This window comes from Phalacrocorax aristotelis, chromosome 5 (genome assembly GCF_949628215.1).
Source record: "Phalacrocorax aristotelis chromosome 5, bGulAri2.1, whole genome shotgun sequence".
NCBI lineage: Eukaryota > Metazoa > Chordata > Aves > Suliformes > Phalacrocoracidae > Phalacrocorax > Phalacrocorax aristotelis.
This window is the reverse complement of record NC_134280.1, coordinates 26,721,259-26,737,343: the sequence shown is the minus strand read 5'-3', so window position 1 is coordinate 26,737,343 and position 16,085 is coordinate 26,721,259. Positions and strand designations below refer to the sequence as shown.

Below are 16,085 nucleotides of genomic sequence, written 5' to 3'. Positions count from 1 at the left end.
CTCACTAAAAACTGACCCATTTTAGAAAACGAGGATTCTTATTTGTATAACCACCTATGAATTTGCATCCATGAAGAATATAAATGATCTGACTGAGGTTAATGAACAGCACAGTATGGCCCACAGTGTCCAGTTTCATCTGGAAATTAAAATACATGTTATTTAAAACAATATGAAAGTGTTTTGCGTTTTTCTCTCTCACATAATATTTTGCTCCTTCTCTGTAATTAATTTCTTTTACAATTCCTTTGGAAGCCTCATCACACATGAACATAATCCATTACATGAAACCATCTGTTTTAATTGTTTGTCTCTGTCTTTTAGAAAAACCAGCAGTTGCACCAGTAGCTAAGAAAGCAGAATTGGAAGGAAAACTTTATTTTGTGTCAGAGCCTCAGAGTATCAAAGTTATGGAAAGTAAGAACTCTTTTCAAAAAAGTACATTGTCTTCTATTTGCTTGTATATGCTGTTTGAGATTATGTCCTGCTGTCATAGACAGCTGGAAAGACTTAGCTTCCTCATTTGCATCTTTCTGCAGAAACTGTTGCAACATTTATTGCAAAAGTTGGAGGAGACCCAATTCCAAATGTTAAATGGATGAAGGGAAAATGGAGGCAACTCAACCAGGGAGGTCGCATTATAATCCAGCAGAGGGGAGATGAAGCAAAACTAGAAATAAAGGATGCAATAAAAACTGATTCTGGCATGTACAAATGTGTAGCTTTTAACCAACATGGTGAAATTGAAAGGAGTGTAAACCTACAAGTTGAAGAAAGAAAGAAAGAAGTTGTTGAAGGGGATCTCAGGGCAAAACTAAAAAGGTATATGGGAAGTTTTTATACATTAATTTGTCATCAACACAGAAGAAATATTTTTTTTTATTATATATCTCACACCAAGATATATTTTTAATATCCATTAAATATGAAAAACTACTAAAAATAGAAGCACCTGGCTAGACTAAACTAAAGGCTTCAACTGCACAGGGCAGCTCTAAGTTGATTCATTTTTTCAGTCAACAGCTTTCTTAGGAATGAAGCTTTGTATAGTTAACTTCTGTCATTGCTTTGAATAGCACTCCCACAAAAAGGAAGGAAGAAGAGGAAGAGCAACCTATTGATATCTTGGAACTTCTCAAAAATGTAGATCCCAAAGAATATGAGAAATATGCTCGCATGTATGGAATTACAGATTTCCGTGGCCTTCTGCAAGCCTTTGAGTTACTAAAGCAAACCCAAGCAGAAGAAAGCCATAGATTGGTAAGATGCAGTGTGGCTGCAGTATTGGCTTTGTTAGGAGTAATACGGTTCCTTTGAACAGACTTGGTGTCCATGCTCTGATGTTACTGTGTGTGCAGGAATTTCTGGTTCCTCGGTAGATCTTTTACAGACAGTTCTCAATTTCTTGCATGCTCAAACCCAAGAAGAAGGAATGGGCCTTCTGGCCAAGTATGTCCTGTCTTCACAACTTGGCTGGAATTTTTAAGATGGGAAGATACGCTAGTTACAGAAAATTTCATGAAGAAATTAATCCTATGTTGGCTAAAATAACGTCTTGATGTTTAGTACCCTTTAATCATTGAGTATAATCTACCTTTTTACAGGAAATTGAACTTACAGAAAAAGCTCGAAGAGAAGATCAGGAGTTTGATGAACTTGTAGCTTTTATTCAGCAACGACTCTCACAGACAGAGGTAACATTTTTGGACTGATTTGTGAAATATTCACACCCATAACAGGGAACTTGAAAATAATTTAAACAAATATTTTTTCAGCCTATTACTTTGATCAGAGACATTGAAAATCAGATGGTTTTAACGGATGAGGATGCTATCTTTGAATGTGAGATTAAAATTAACTATCCGGAAATTAAACTTTCATGGTATAAAGGAACCCAGAAACTGGATTCCAATGACAAATACGAAATTACAATTGATGGTGATCGCCACATACTGAGAATCAGGAACTGCCAACTTGAAGATCAGGGAAATTTCAGAATAGTGTGTGGACCACACATTGCCAGTGCCAGGCTAACTGTGATTGGTAAGTGCACTTCTGAAGTATGTATTCTAATTAATTTACACTTTTATTATTCCACTGTCTGATGTCTGCTAAAATGTGTGTTTTAACATGCTAATAGAACCTGCAGTTGAACGGCATCTTCATGACACTACTTTCAAGGAAGGAAACACATGCACGCTGTCTTGTCAGTTCTCTATCCCAAATGCCAAGTCTCAGTGGTATAGAAATGGGAGACCCATTAAGATAGGAGGGAGATATTCAACACAAATCTCTGACAAAGTACACAAACTCATCATCAAGGATGTTAGAACAGAAGACCAGGGACAGTATACCTGCAAGCTTGACAATCTAGAAACAACTGCAGATCTGGCCATTGAAGGTTTGTAAACAGATATAGAATCTCTTTATTACAGTACTGGTAAACAGTTTCTGGATGTTCCATTAACAGAAGAAATGAAAATAAAAGGAATTTCTTAAAGAGATATTTCCAAACTTGGAAACAGACTAAGCAAGAATTTTGCTGTCCTTTCTCTTTGAACAACATGTGACGTACTTGTGTAACTTAGTATTTTTAACTAAATCACCATTACTAATGTCCCCTGGCCCTCAAACAATCTGAGTCATATTTGTTTTTCTTTTCTTTTTCTCTTGATACTCTTCTATTTTCCTTGGATTTCCTCTTTTTCTTAATTATTCTTTATCTTTAATTTCCTTAATGAGTTGTATAATTTATCTGTACACCAATCTTGTTATAGTTGTACTCTTATGTCTTCTAATCTTCATTCTTACATACTTAATAGAAGATGAAATCCTTTTTTCTTACTCTACTTTTTCAAGATCTGTTGTTATTATGTCTTATCATAACGTAGCTATTACTATGAAAACAATGAAAAGGAATTAGATAACATAAATGGCTTGGTGGTGTATAGCAATTGATATATTTTTTGTTTCTAAAAACAGCGGAACCAATTCAGTTCACAAAGAGCATACAGAACATTGTAGTGAGTGAACACCAGTCTGCAACCTTTGAGTGTGAGGTGTCTTTTGATGATGCAATTGTGACATGGTATAAAGGCCCCACTGAACTGAAAGAGAGCCCCAAGTACAGCTTCAGAAGTGAAGGTCGCTGTCATTATATGACTATTCACAATGTTACTGCAGAAGATGAAGGTAAAAATGCATGGAATATCTGTGCTAATGCCATTCTTTTATCTGATTTTTGTTGTCTGTTTTTATAATGATAAATGCATATAAAAATCAACATTCTTGGCTATTACAGGTGTATATTCTGTAATTGCTCGTCTTGAACCAAGAGGAGAAGCAAGAAGCACTGCAGAGCTCTATCTGGTAACCAAAGGTTAGCAAATTTGCTAAAAAAGTTTATCATCATAGCTATCTGCAAATTTGTGAGTTTGAAATGTGATTCTGGAAAAATAAATAGTCTAAAAGGAATCTAATATTCTTTTGCAGAAATCAAACTGGAGTTGAAGCCACCAGGTAAAGATCATAAGCAAGACTGGCACAATGTCATATCTATACTCTGTCATAGATTTAGTGCATTGTTCTGCTTTGTTTTTTATTTTCAAATCCTTTTTGCCTGGTTATAATAAGTCAAAACTATACCCTGAAGAAGTATTCCTCATACACAGATATGAGGAACTATTTATTCTCATAAACAGTGGCAATGAATACTGTGACAACTCCAAAACCAGTGACGTTAATGTGTCTGGGGGCCTATGTTGTACAATATGGGAAGCCGCGTTCTCTAAAACACAAAAGTTGATTTTTGTTTGAATGACCGAGGAATAGAACAAAGAAGAGGTATCAATGTATAGATTCAATGCTTCAGCACTACTGAAAAAAAAAATAACCAAGGTGGCGAAATGGGTAGCAATCATCTCCTTATGATATATAATGGTCTTCTTTTCTGAATGTTCTTAAATCCTACTCCAAAATGATGCAAGAATTATGTAGAAATAAAATGAGTCTGTGTAGAGTCTGACCACACCAAAAGATAAATGCAATTATTTATCTATTGTTCAGCTAGCTTGCTCTTGAGGAGCAAGCTACAATCCTTGCATGCTAGAATATAAAGATTAAAGCACCATGAACTACTATTCTTGGGCCACCATATTAATTTTTTATTATTATTAAGTCAATAAACATTTTGATTTTCTAGATGTTCCTGATGCCAAGGTTGCAGTTCCACCTCAAAAACCAGCTGAAGGTAGGGTAACAAGCCATACTTGTTCCCTAGTGCAGTTTTATATCTGCACTGAAGCAGCAGGCCAGTGGGAACCTCAGAGAAAAATCTTAGCTCAGTGATAAGATCTAGTTAATTGTCTCTATACAAATATGATATTAGCAAGGCTCGGCTTGGACAGGATTGTTTTGCTGTGTGGAAGGTGAAAAGTATACACAGGTAGTGGTAGCCTTTTCTCTTAAGAAGAGTTTGTCTTTTCCATCTTGTTTTCTTATTAGTCTCTTCATTCCATCTTCCTTTTATTTCCATTTTCCTCTTCTGATCATTCTTTGTTTCCTCCTTTTCTTCTTTTCACCACAGAAATATCTTTTAAACAAGCTGACTGAATTACTACCCTTAAAAGAAAAAAAAAAAAAAAGAAAAAAAAGAAAAGAAAAAAAATGCAAATATTCTTTTAAAGCCATACAATGGATTGCATGTTTATTGCAGATGGTCTCTCCCCATGCCCTGGAATTGGGCTACAGACTACAAACATTACATATATTTCTGTCACATTCAATAGTTTACTATGAACCTTAGAAGTTCAGTCTTCTTGGTTTCATTTCCAGGGTAATTTGGTAAATGCTTGCAGTGGCAGCAGAAGGGGAAAGATGTGATATTTAGAAGAATTACTATCAGCAAAGATAGGAGAGTAATGGCAGTAATGAAAATAAAGCTGAGAAGGGTCAGGGTTCAAATAAAGGTAGACTGTGAATTCCCACTCAAAATATATTCTTCCAGCTACACTAAACTGTCAGAATGAGCATCATGTTTGCTTTTATTCTGCAACAGCAATAAAAGCATCTCACCTATTTTTCAAATGCACTAGGATTTTTCTTCATTTACAGGAACACTTCATAGTCACATTTTATTGTAAATATTTCATTTTTTTCCTACAAGCTGCCCCTATTCCTATTCTTCTGCCTCTTGTTCCACCACCAGAGGAGAAAAAGCCAGGTAAGAATATATAAAGTATTTGGGCAGTGTGTACATGTTTCATTATGACTCCTGTTTTTTCTTTAATTTAAATTTTAAAATATATTGTTTTTAAGCAGAAAAAAAGGTTCCAGTAAAGAAAGTCTCCAAAAAGGTGGTTAAAAAAGTTCCTGAAGAAGCTCTACCACCTAAAGGTAACTTTTTTCCTTTTTTTTAAAAAAAAACCTTCTTAAAAAAAAAGTAGAATTACCTTGTGGAAAGAAGGCAATTTGTTTCAAATTACCTTGAATCAATCAAATCTTTTTGATTTTTGTCTTTATGTTAAAAACATACACATTTAAAATCCAAGCTGATTAGGACTGCTTTAAAAAATAGCCACTTCTTTAAACCATCTGTGAGGGTGAAATAATTTCATTACTGTGAACATCCAACACAACTTGCGAATTCTAGGCTATGATATGAATTATTAATTTATTTATTTATTTAAGTTCCTGAGGTGCTTCCAGAGAAGCCCAAAGAGATCAAAATAACATCCATGGCAAGGAGAGAAGAGATTCATGAAGAAAAGAAGGAAATATATGAAAAGCCTAGAGAAACTTATGAAGAATGGGAAGAAGACTATGGAGAAGACCATGAGTATTATGTCAAGGAAGAAGGCTATGATGAAGGCGAAGAGGAATGGGAAGAAGCTTATGAGAAAAGAGAAGTGACTTATGAAGAAAAACGAGTCATTCATGAAGAAGGTATTTTCATTATCATACCATTTTATTACTTCTCCTCTCATATTTATTATTAAGGAGCAAAAATTTTGAGCAACGAAGATTTTTTATTTGGGGTTTGGGTTTTTTTTTTGTTGCAATAACTTGAACCTTAATACGCTGCTAAGTTTTAACTGGCACTTGGTGATAAGACAAAGACACTAATATGGCGGGATTTAAATGCAAATAGAAATTGATACACTATTACTACTAACCACAACATCTTGTTGCCAATGGGCTTTGCAGATCTGGGCATCTTTAAAACCTAATGCAAGTTACTAGTTTGTAAGTGTAGTAAGTAGTTTGTATGTGTCATTTCCAGTTGTTTTGGATATTTCTTCTATCATTTTCATGTATTCTAGATAAACTTGGTTGAGGTTAAATGCTTCACACATTAATTGCTTGAAGTTAATAGCTGTATTTTACAATTCCTTGCAGCTTTAACTGTCTTAGGTAGTAGTAACATGTATGCCTCTAGGAACAGAATTTAGCTCTGACGAGAATCCATCAAACTTGGAAATAAGCAGAAAATTTTGCTGCAACAATTGGATCTCCAAAACTCTGTGTGTGTTTTTCAACTTTATAAGCTTATAATGGTATAACTAATAAGTTTTGTGTGTATAGAGCCTCTAGACAATGCATTTTTCATCATTATGCAATGTTGTTGTTTTTAAAGTGGTTGAAGTTCCTAAGAAGCCTGTGCCTGAGCGAAAACCACCAGCAATTACAGCTGAAAAGAAGGAAAAGAAAGAAGTAACAGTTCGTAAAGGTATTACTGTCCTGCAAAGCTAGCACTAACAGGAACATGTAGATTAAGATCATGCATCTTCTTCAAGCTGAACTGTGATGGTTATTCACATCTCCTTGAAAAGGAGAGAATTCTTTTTATATTGGACCATGATATGAGCAAGGCTCATAGAAACCCTTCCTCTTCTCCACCTCATATTTTCGAGCACAGAGAGAATAGTGGCAATGGTAGTTGAAACAAACCAAGAATTCCTGGCAAAATCAAACCGAGCTTCAGCTATCTTTCCTTCTCACTGTATATTAGCCTTGGGCATGTGTGCTGCTTTTGAGCCAGTGAATGCTGCACGTCTGAGAAATGTCCTCCATTTAGATCATTGCGTATCTCTCAGGGAAGGGTGGGACTGATTACTTGTTTCACAAGTACAGGTTAACCACCAGTGAACAATGTGTTGAACAATGCAAAAGATGTGCAAAGGTTATAACATCGTAAACAAGAAAATAGCCAGTTCTACCTGGTTTGTGTCCGGAAAATAGTTTGCAAGATGATTTAAACAATAAATATATTTTAATCACTTACAGTTGTCAAGAAACCTGTTGATGAAAAAGTGGAGATAACCACTCAGAGGGCTGCAGAAGAAAAAGTCAAACGGGCTGAGGGTAACTACTGTTTAACTACCTTAATGCCATCTTTACGTGAAAGTACTGGCTGTTGTTATTTAGCTGGTCTGCATATGCTTTGTCTTCATTTAACATGGGTCTGATCAATTTTTCAGTCTTTGAAATATTAATAAAAGCTTCTGCTGAACTGTATAAGAGGAAGATGGAAAGTTTTTTAGGGGAGAATACTAAATGCAGATGCTAACTACCAATGCTGTAAGAAAGGAAGTGAGCATAAAATTGCATTGGATGAAACAGTATGTTTCACTCTAAGCTGAAGATGTGAAATCCCCAATTTCCTCAGAACTCCATCTTGACCTGTTGACCAGGATGTCTTATTCTCTTGCTAACCACCTCCTCTTGTATAGCATTTCCCATTCTGCAGCAGGAGTCTGTTGGCTGCAATTCAATATATGTCAGGATATGACCTGCGTACTAAAAGCCCTGAATTACCCAGCCCCATTAGAAGGTAGCAAGAAAAAGAAGCAAACACATTCCTTCTGTTGCTTTGTGTGGTTCCAAGGAGCCTGACTTAGCTACTGAGTTAGATTATGCTTGTCTTGATTTTTTTCCAACATCATTGCTAGATAGCTGTAGACTTATTTTGATCTCTTTGCTAAATATATGACTGAGTAACAAATTTTTAATGCCAACAGTTACCAAGAAAGTTCTACCACCAAAACCTACACCAGTGATCATTGAGGAAAAAGTTATGAGAAAGGAAGGTACAGATCATCATCTTTCAATTGCGGTTTACACTTTTTCCAGCATGCCGTGTGTTTTTGTGTGTCTTGTGAATACGTGGGCCTGTGTGTATGTACCTGGATCTGTTCCGCTAATCATGCTGTGACTACTCTCAGTGTTTAAACAGTATGTGTACCATGCTTTTATCTTTCATAAAGTCTGGTTTAAACATGTTTGTGGGTAGCCTTTTGATTCTTGTTTAAACAGCCTACAGGATATTGCAATGTGATTTAGCTTTTTGTTCATCTGTTCTGCCTGCTGGCATATATTTACATAATAATGGCCCAGTGCCGCGAAATTTCTTTGAAGAACTGCCTTTGGAATTATTTTGATATACTGTTTCCAAAAGCCTGTGCATCCATTTATTTTAAATTTTCAGGTTAAAGGTGTCTGTGTCTTTAGTCTTTAACAAATGCTAAATATTATATTTGTATGCTTGTTTTGTGTTCAGTATTTTAGAATATGAATACTGACTGTCTAAATATGTCTAAGACTTAAATGTGCAATACAGATACAGATTTGATAAAAACTCATGCTGAATACCACTAATGTGGATCTAGGATATAAAATACTAAAACAAAATCCTATTTTTAAAGTACCGACAGTAGAAACATGGACTGTTTCAGAAGAAAAGATGTCGGTTTCTGTCCACAGAGAAGAAGAGTATTCATATGTCACAGGTATGTACAAAACCAAAAATCTGTGCACCCAAATCAAAACAATCTTTCAATCCTACTAGATTTTCTTTTAATTTATTTTTATGTATGACAAATTACATATTTAGACACATTGTCTATTTGTCTTTCAATAGGCATTGCTTCTTTTTGTTCATTGTGTTATGTAGCCTCAGTTTTCTTTAGATTAATAGATGTCAACATTTCAACTATTTTATCTTACCATTGTTTAAATGCTTTTCTTTGAAGAGCCAACAGAGCATGAGAAAACAGTTGAAGAAAGATTCTTTGAAGCTGTTTACCCAATTGAAGGTAGATTGATTAAGAATGAGAGGCTAATCAATATTTAAGATTTTTAAAACAATATGAATCTGTAGTTAATTAAAACTCATTGTGAGATTTGCACATGCTGTTGGTTTTCCAGATGAATTTTTTTTACGTATTAGCATATGTGTTTCAGTGACATTTGTGTACTGGACACACATAAAATCTTAAAAGCTTTTTGGATTTACTATGGACATTGATATTTCCTATCTCCAAATTGAATATTTTTAAAATTCCTATTGTAGCACATAAAGAAGTTGAAGAAGAAGAGGAGGAAGAAGAAGTAATTTCTACAGAACTGGAGATCCCTCATGTTGAAGGTGAATTAAATCTTTGTATCATCATGTGCTCCATTTTTCTGAACTTTCACATTATCTGCCTGTACTACACTTTGCCAAAGGGTAACATATCAGAACTGAGATCTTTCCATCACTCTATGGCTCTACTCTTAAAATTTCAAGCCCTATTATATTTCTAAATCTAATTCTTCATCATCACTTCTTTAAATAATTATTTGAATATCTTTCTTTGAGATGAACATATTGTATCTGTTTGATAAAACAGCTTTTTTTTTTGACAACAGTGTTTGCTTATCCAGCGCATTGAAAGTAGCCTACTGTGATTTGCCAAATATTTTTCCTGTCTCCTAAGTGTTCACCACCTATCTCTTTAAAGTGCCTGAGATACCAGTGAGGCATGTTCCAGAAGAAAGAAAGCCTGTTCCTGTCCCTAAAAAAGAAGCTCCACCAGCTAAAGGTATTTCTATTGCCCTAGTAAACAAAAAAAATTTTTAAAAATCCAAAATCCAAACAAATTGTCTTTCTTTATATTTTTTTCATGTTTTCTTGAAAATATTTATGAATTTACTCTCTACGTGACTTTGGTTTCCATTATCTCCATATGCATTATCTGATTTTGAATTAGCTCCCTTATCTCCATACTTTCACGTTTTCGTTTGTCCTGTTACTTAGATTACAGGTTGCATTTGTCTCAGCTTTGGCCCTTCTCTTTCCTAAAAATCTTGTGCTTGTTGTTTGTATTTAGGTTGTGTGGCTTTTGCAGACAAGGGTAGGGTATTTTTACTTCAGTAGAGTGCCACAAAAGGTGACAGTGCAGAAATGTTAACACTGGAATTTTGTACTGATTCATAGTGTCTTTCAACTATATGTCCAGAAGGTTGTACATTGTATTGTGTTGCAGTACTTGGCTCCTTGTCTAGACATTATTTTCTATAAATCAATCTTGGATTACTGAAATCTGAACACGTGGTCCAAAAACTAAAGACCTCTCACTTTGACAATGTTTTCCAAAGTGCCTGAAGTCCCTACAAAACCTGTTCCAGAAAAGAAAGTTGCTGTTGCTAAAAAGGACGTGGCTCCCCCAGCAAAAGGTACAGCATCTTCTCAATATAAGCATATAATAAATATAGTCTTTATGTGTTATGTTGTATGTCTGTTGTCATCTGAGACACACTCAACAGCCCTAGAAAGATTACTTAAACAAATTTTAATACCTTTAAAGTTCCTGAAGTGCCTAAAAGGACTGTGCCTGAAGAAAAAGTACACGTTCCTGTTCCCAAAGAACCACCACGAGCCAAAGGTATACTTAGTGATGGATTATACACGTACTTGTTGAATATCCTTTTTTTTTGCTAGCTTTTATGTAATCATGTTTGTGTCAGAAATTGATTTTCTTTTTATAATTCTCTGTGCATATATAAATATATAAAAGTTTTTAAGGCCAGGTAATATACCTGAGCAGCGTTTCTTCAGTTAAGAAATGAGTCTTAAAGCACTTGATAGGATTCCAAAGACTGGTTTGAGGTTTTTTTTCCCCCTCCCAAATATATGTTGCTCTTGTCTCATAACTTTCTGTGTTAAGTGTATGGATGTGTTATGTGGCTTGTCTTGATATTCTTATAAATGGATCAATGCAATTCTATAATACTCCAATAAATCTTTGAAGTATAGGATTCAGTCATCTTATATTTTATCTTTTTTAAGTGCCAGAGGTGCCTAAGAGAGCTCCCCCAGAGAAAAAAATTGCTGTTCCTAAAAGAGAGGAAACTCCATTACCTACAGGTACACTTAAATAAACGGTCTTTTCTTGTTATCTTAAGCATCTTGTTTATGTCCAATTTTGGTTTTGATTGTTAAGTGAATCTGGTTTTAGTTGTACTTCAGTTACATTAGCTATGTCTCTTTTGACTCAGTTTTGTGGATAACTGCACTATAGATGCAGTCTTAAAACACCTGTAATTTTAGTTACTTACTATTATTATAATTTGTATCTCTGAAGAGCCAGAAGTACCTAAAAAACCAGCTCCTGAAGAAAAAATACCACATGTTCCTAAAGTAGAAGAAACTCCACCTGCAAAAGGTACAATATTGTTCACTGTAATATCATTTACTGTGGTCTTTAGAACATTGCATTTGTGTCAGCCAGCTCAACAATTGTGTATTTTAAGCAAAATATGCCCATGTGTAACCTGCTTTGGATGATACATTTCTGTTACATGTTACTTTTGCCAGTTTTGCACTTTATAGGTCCTAAAACTGAATACTTTTTTTAAATGCCTGCAGTTCCTAAAAAACCTATCCCTAAAGAAAAAGTATCTCCTGCTGTTCCTAAAAAAATTGAGGCTCCTCCAGCTAAAGGTATGCTTTCCAGTAGAATGAATGTGCTGTTTCTCAGCTTCAGTTTATATGTTCTGCGTTGGTACCTGTCATTGATTTGTGCTTCCACTGTGAATTCTGCTGTTCTGATTTTATGACAATGAGTCATTACAGTATGTTGTATGTGTTGTGCAATAGTTATAAAAATATTTCTAAATATTAAATCTCCTTTATGTGTTATGTGCTCAGTACCCTTAAGCAATTCTTTGGAAACTTAGATTTAGAATTTTGCAACATTGCTTTCACAAAGGAATTACAAAAACATACATTTAATAATATTATCTTTCAAAGTGCCTGAAGTGCAGAAGAAAGCCGCTTTTGAAGAAAGAGTACATATCACAGAAGAAAGAATATCTGTTGCCATTCCAGAGGAAATCCCACTACCTGAAGGTACACTATAAACAGACAATAGTGAGAAACTTGTTCTTTGCCTACAGGTCTATAGTTCTAAGACCATGATCAAAATACACAAAGATCTTGTGTTAGTTATCTTGTATGAGTTTTGTGTTGAACATTTTACAGACTTGCAGGCAGTTAAGAGCCTCTTGAGTGCCATTTACCATTTCAGTCTTAAATGCCAGGATCGCACCCCATTGTCATGAATGGAAACTCTACCACTGAATACAATGCTCTTCAGATCAGGCTTTCATGAAATCCTAGTAAGAAGTATGGATGTATAGTGCTGAGATTAGACCTCACTAATTAGAACTGTAACCATCCATTTGTCATACTCCCTACAAAGCTCTCTGTAGCTCTGTAGATAACAATACAATTTCCCTCTGCAGCGTTATCTTCTAAACAGCTCTTTTAGTTCACATTCTCATAGTTGGGGAAGGTTGAGATCAGTTCCGTTAACTTACTATAATTCCTCAAAATATCTGTTTCAAGATAGATGAAATTAACATTTTGATCATTTTCATATCCCATTAATAGCTAACCAGTTAAGACAACTTACATCTTCTATTAAAAAGCAAAGCATAAATGCGTTTTTAAAAGCAGACATGGAAGTTATCTAAAATATGAACATGCAAATATATAGTCATATGGATACACGCAGTGTTAATTTCTGTTTGCCTCCTGCAGATTAACCTTTTACCCCAGAACAAGTTGATGTTTTCCCTGTTAAAGTCACATTTGTAAATGTGCACATGCCAGACTTTCCTTTCAACTCCTGACCTACCCTTCTCATCTTGTTCCTGTCCTTCTTACTTTCAAGTAGCTGGATCAAGGAGCAAACTCTAACTCTTTGACTGTTGTTTCCCCCTCATCAGCTGTTGTGATGGGGAAGTTTGGGGAGCTGAGGCATTCTGATGGACTGACAGTTGACCAGTGAAGGATATTTGAGAGATAAAACAGCACACAATAGGGTACATGGAGCATGGACAAAACACATAATTTAGAGCAGATCATACATATGTGTGTGCACAACACTTTCTGTATTGTATGCCATTGTCATTGTTGTATAGAACTCGCAAGAATTGGTCTTCATCTTCTCCATTCATTGATCCCTCCCTCCTTCTTTCCCTCCCTTCCTTCATCCACCAAAAATACTAAAACTAATAATTTTCTTTGAAGAACCTTCAGTTGAAGAATGGGCTGAAGAAGAAATGGAGGAAGTGTCTATTTCCATTCACAGAAAAGAGATCTCTGAAGGTACACCAAAATTCAGGAATACTTGACAAAAGCAAAAAATATCCACCAAAATTAGTGTGGATTAATATCTACTCTATTCATAGAGAAAATTTTTCCAGTATATAAATATGTTTCATGTCTTATAAACTTTAATGCTAAGAATGTCTACAATTTCTTTTACTTGCTTTTGAAAAGTGTAGTAGTTAATCCAGTTTTGATACAGTAGAAATAGTGAGGTATCTCTTGGATGTTGAGAATTACCAGCCCTTCTTTTTTTTTTTTTTAACAAGAAGTTCCTCTTCCACCAGGTTGCCTGGATGAAGTAAAGGTCCTTCAGATTATCACGGTGCACTCTGGTTCCTCAGATCATTTTATTGTAAAATGACTAAATTGTTTCCACCTTTAAGTTTATTGGTGTTAACAAAATGCTGCGAAGGACCATACCATACACTGGTTGACTCAATTACCTATAGAGTGACACTGTAGAAAGTATTTTTCAAGGGATGACTTTAGTCAAGGAATTTTCTCTGTATTTAGGGAGAGGCTTTCTCAAAGTGAACAAATTTCAGCATTAGTGATCTAGTGGACAGAGGAATAGAAAATGTTGATATAGTACTTTGAATGCTGATCATTTTCAAAATCCACAGAAATACAAGATCAGAGCTCAATCTCAATCCCATTTAAGTTGCTTGGAGTTTTTCCATTGACTTCAGTGGGAGCAGGATGCTTTGAATGTAGATTTTGTAATACCAGAACTGTCTCTTAGTAAAACACATTGCTTACATTTTGTTGCTTACCTGGGCCATAAAGACAGTAATGGATGTCAAATACTTAAACTCAAGTATTTTATTTTACTATTTTTAAGTGTCTGAAGAAGAGTCTTACTACATAGAGGAGAGGGTAACCGTTCCTAAAAGAGAGGAAGTCCCACCCACTAAAGGTATACATTCTTTTCATTAGAAAATGTTTGTTTCCATTATTCTGACTGTTATGTTGCTACTATATGTTTATCTCCCTTTGTGGGTTCTTTTTTGTATTAAGGAAACATGCATGTGCATGTTATAGTGATACTACTCCTCTTTCTAAAACTATGTATTGTAATCTTTTAAAGTGCCTGAGAAACATAGGAGAGTTGCTCCTGAACCAAAAGTTCCAGCTGCCCTGAAGGAAGCTCCAGGAGTTAAAGGTATAAACCCGTTCCTCATCTGGGTGATATATCTTCAAGGGGATTATGTTTGTCTTCCTGTCTTGTTTGTATGTGTTGATGTGGGTAGTGTCTGCTTCCAGTGATGAATGGTTGTCTCATATTCCATTTTATACTATGAAAAGTATTGTTTGTGTTAACTCAGTAAAATACATTGTAATGTAGGAGACAATTACAAATATTACACCTCAATATTCTTTTCATCCTCCTTCTCATCTTACTCATTTTTCTAAAGTTCCTGAAGTTCATAAGAAAACAGTTCCTAAAGAGAAGGTACCTGTCCCTGTGCCTAAAAAAATGGAGGCTCCATCAGCAAGAGGTATATCAGTGGTTTGTTCCTGTTGCAAAAATATGCTTTTTCTGCTGCATTCTGTCTTCAACATATATGCATGTTGATAAAAAAAATGTCTGATATATCAAATTTCTTCAATATTAAGTATGTACTTATACCTGTCTGTCTACAATGTGGCCTTGACTTGTGTCATGTTGATCAGATTTATCTGTTATTTCATCTTTTATCTTATGTCTTTTGGCGAAATCAAATTTTCTAAAGTTGCACAATCTTTTTAAAGAACCTGCAGAAGAATGGGTGCCCACTTTTGAGATAGAAGTTGAAGAACGTCCATCAACCAAAGGTAAACAAACTGAGAATATTATTGTCATATTTTTGTTTGGCTTTACCGTATTTGTGTTTAGGCATTTTACTTAAATAAATTTTTGTTTGTTAGTATCTGTAACCTTTGCCTGGATCTCCCCTTTCTTTTGACTAGTTATTGATCTTTGTGCTGTGGCTGTAAAGTACAACCTTCTGCAGTGTCTCATTTTTGTTGCTGTTGAAGTTTTCTAAGCTTTTTTTTTTTAAGTCAAAAGCACTTACGTATGTCTACATTTCAAATATTGCAATTAAATATTCTTACACTTATTATTTTTAAGTGACTGAAGTGCACAGGAAAATCATCACAGAAGAAAAAGTTGCAGTTGCTAAAAAAGAGGAGGCTCCACCAAAAAGAGGTATATAATCTTCAGAGCTAAAGAGAAGTCTTGTTTCAGAATGCTGATTTATATTTATAATGTCTAATTGTCTAACACAAGCTGTAATGTTCAGTGTTTGCTGTCTTTTTTGTATTTGATTTGAAGAAATGTCAAGTCTCTGCATTTGTGGTTTGTCATCTGATTAAGTTCATAAATTGTGATTAATGCAAAATCTTTTAAAATAAACTTTTAAAAAAAATTGTCAGCAGTGCCCAAGAAGCCTGTGCCAGAAGAGAAGGTACCTGTTCCAATTTCACGGAAAGTGGCAGCTCCACCAGTTAAAGGTAGAGAAGCTGAAAGTAGAGAAAGCTTCTAAATATCTGTGTGCATCATACTCATCTGCCTGGTTAATCAAATCCCAGTGTCTCCTGATTTGCTTATAAATTGAAAGGGCCTTTGTCTTCTCCCCTGCAAAAAGAATGCAGAACGTGACAGAGA

At 35.0% G+C, this 16,085-nt stretch overlaps 1 protein-coding gene across 1 annotated transcript in view; it reads left to right on the top strand.

Annotated features, from left to right (window-relative positions):
* TTN (titin) overlaps positions 1–16,085 on the top strand; it is a 240,981-nt gene that overhangs the window by 84,706 nt on the left and 140,190 nt on the right. The window contains exons 97-129 of the mRNA XM_075093587.1: positions 325–417; positions 540–822; positions 1,077–1,260; positions 1,605–1,694; positions 1,776–2,043; positions 2,141–2,401; positions 2,983–3,192; positions 3,302–3,379; positions 3,493–3,519; positions 4,202–4,249; positions 5,165–5,221; positions 5,317–5,394; positions 5,689–5,943; positions 6,635–6,727; positions 7,285–7,362; positions 8,019–8,087; positions 8,703–8,786; positions 9,030–9,092; positions 9,350–9,424; positions 9,780–9,860; positions 10,417–10,494; positions 10,626–10,703; positions 11,108–11,185; positions 11,403–11,483; positions 11,687–11,761; positions 12,071–12,169; positions 13,355–13,432; positions 14,277–14,351; positions 14,523–14,597; positions 14,851–14,934; positions 15,188–15,250; positions 15,549–15,626; positions 15,854–15,931. Coding sequence (XP_074949688.1) covers positions 325–417; positions 540–822; positions 1,077–1,260; positions 1,605–1,694; positions 1,776–2,043; positions 2,141–2,401; positions 2,983–3,192; positions 3,302–3,379; positions 3,493–3,519; positions 4,202–4,249; positions 5,165–5,221; positions 5,317–5,394; positions 5,689–5,943; positions 6,635–6,727; positions 7,285–7,362; positions 8,019–8,087; positions 8,703–8,786; positions 9,030–9,092; positions 9,350–9,424; positions 9,780–9,860; positions 10,417–10,494; positions 10,626–10,703; positions 11,108–11,185; positions 11,403–11,483; positions 11,687–11,761; positions 12,071–12,169; positions 13,355–13,432; positions 14,277–14,351; positions 14,523–14,597; positions 14,851–14,934; positions 15,188–15,250; positions 15,549–15,626; positions 15,854–15,931 — 3,495 coding nt within the window. The remainder of the gene's footprint in view (positions 1–324; positions 418–539; positions 823–1,076; positions 1,261–1,604; positions 1,695–1,775; positions 2,044–2,140; positions 2,402–2,982; positions 3,193–3,301; positions 3,380–3,492; positions 3,520–4,201; positions 4,250–5,164; positions 5,222–5,316; positions 5,395–5,688; positions 5,944–6,634; positions 6,728–7,284; positions 7,363–8,018; positions 8,088–8,702; positions 8,787–9,029; positions 9,093–9,349; positions 9,425–9,779; positions 9,861–10,416; positions 10,495–10,625; positions 10,704–11,107; positions 11,186–11,402; positions 11,484–11,686; positions 11,762–12,070; positions 12,170–13,354; positions 13,433–14,276; positions 14,352–14,522; positions 14,598–14,850; positions 14,935–15,187; positions 15,251–15,548; positions 15,627–15,853; positions 15,932–16,085) is intronic.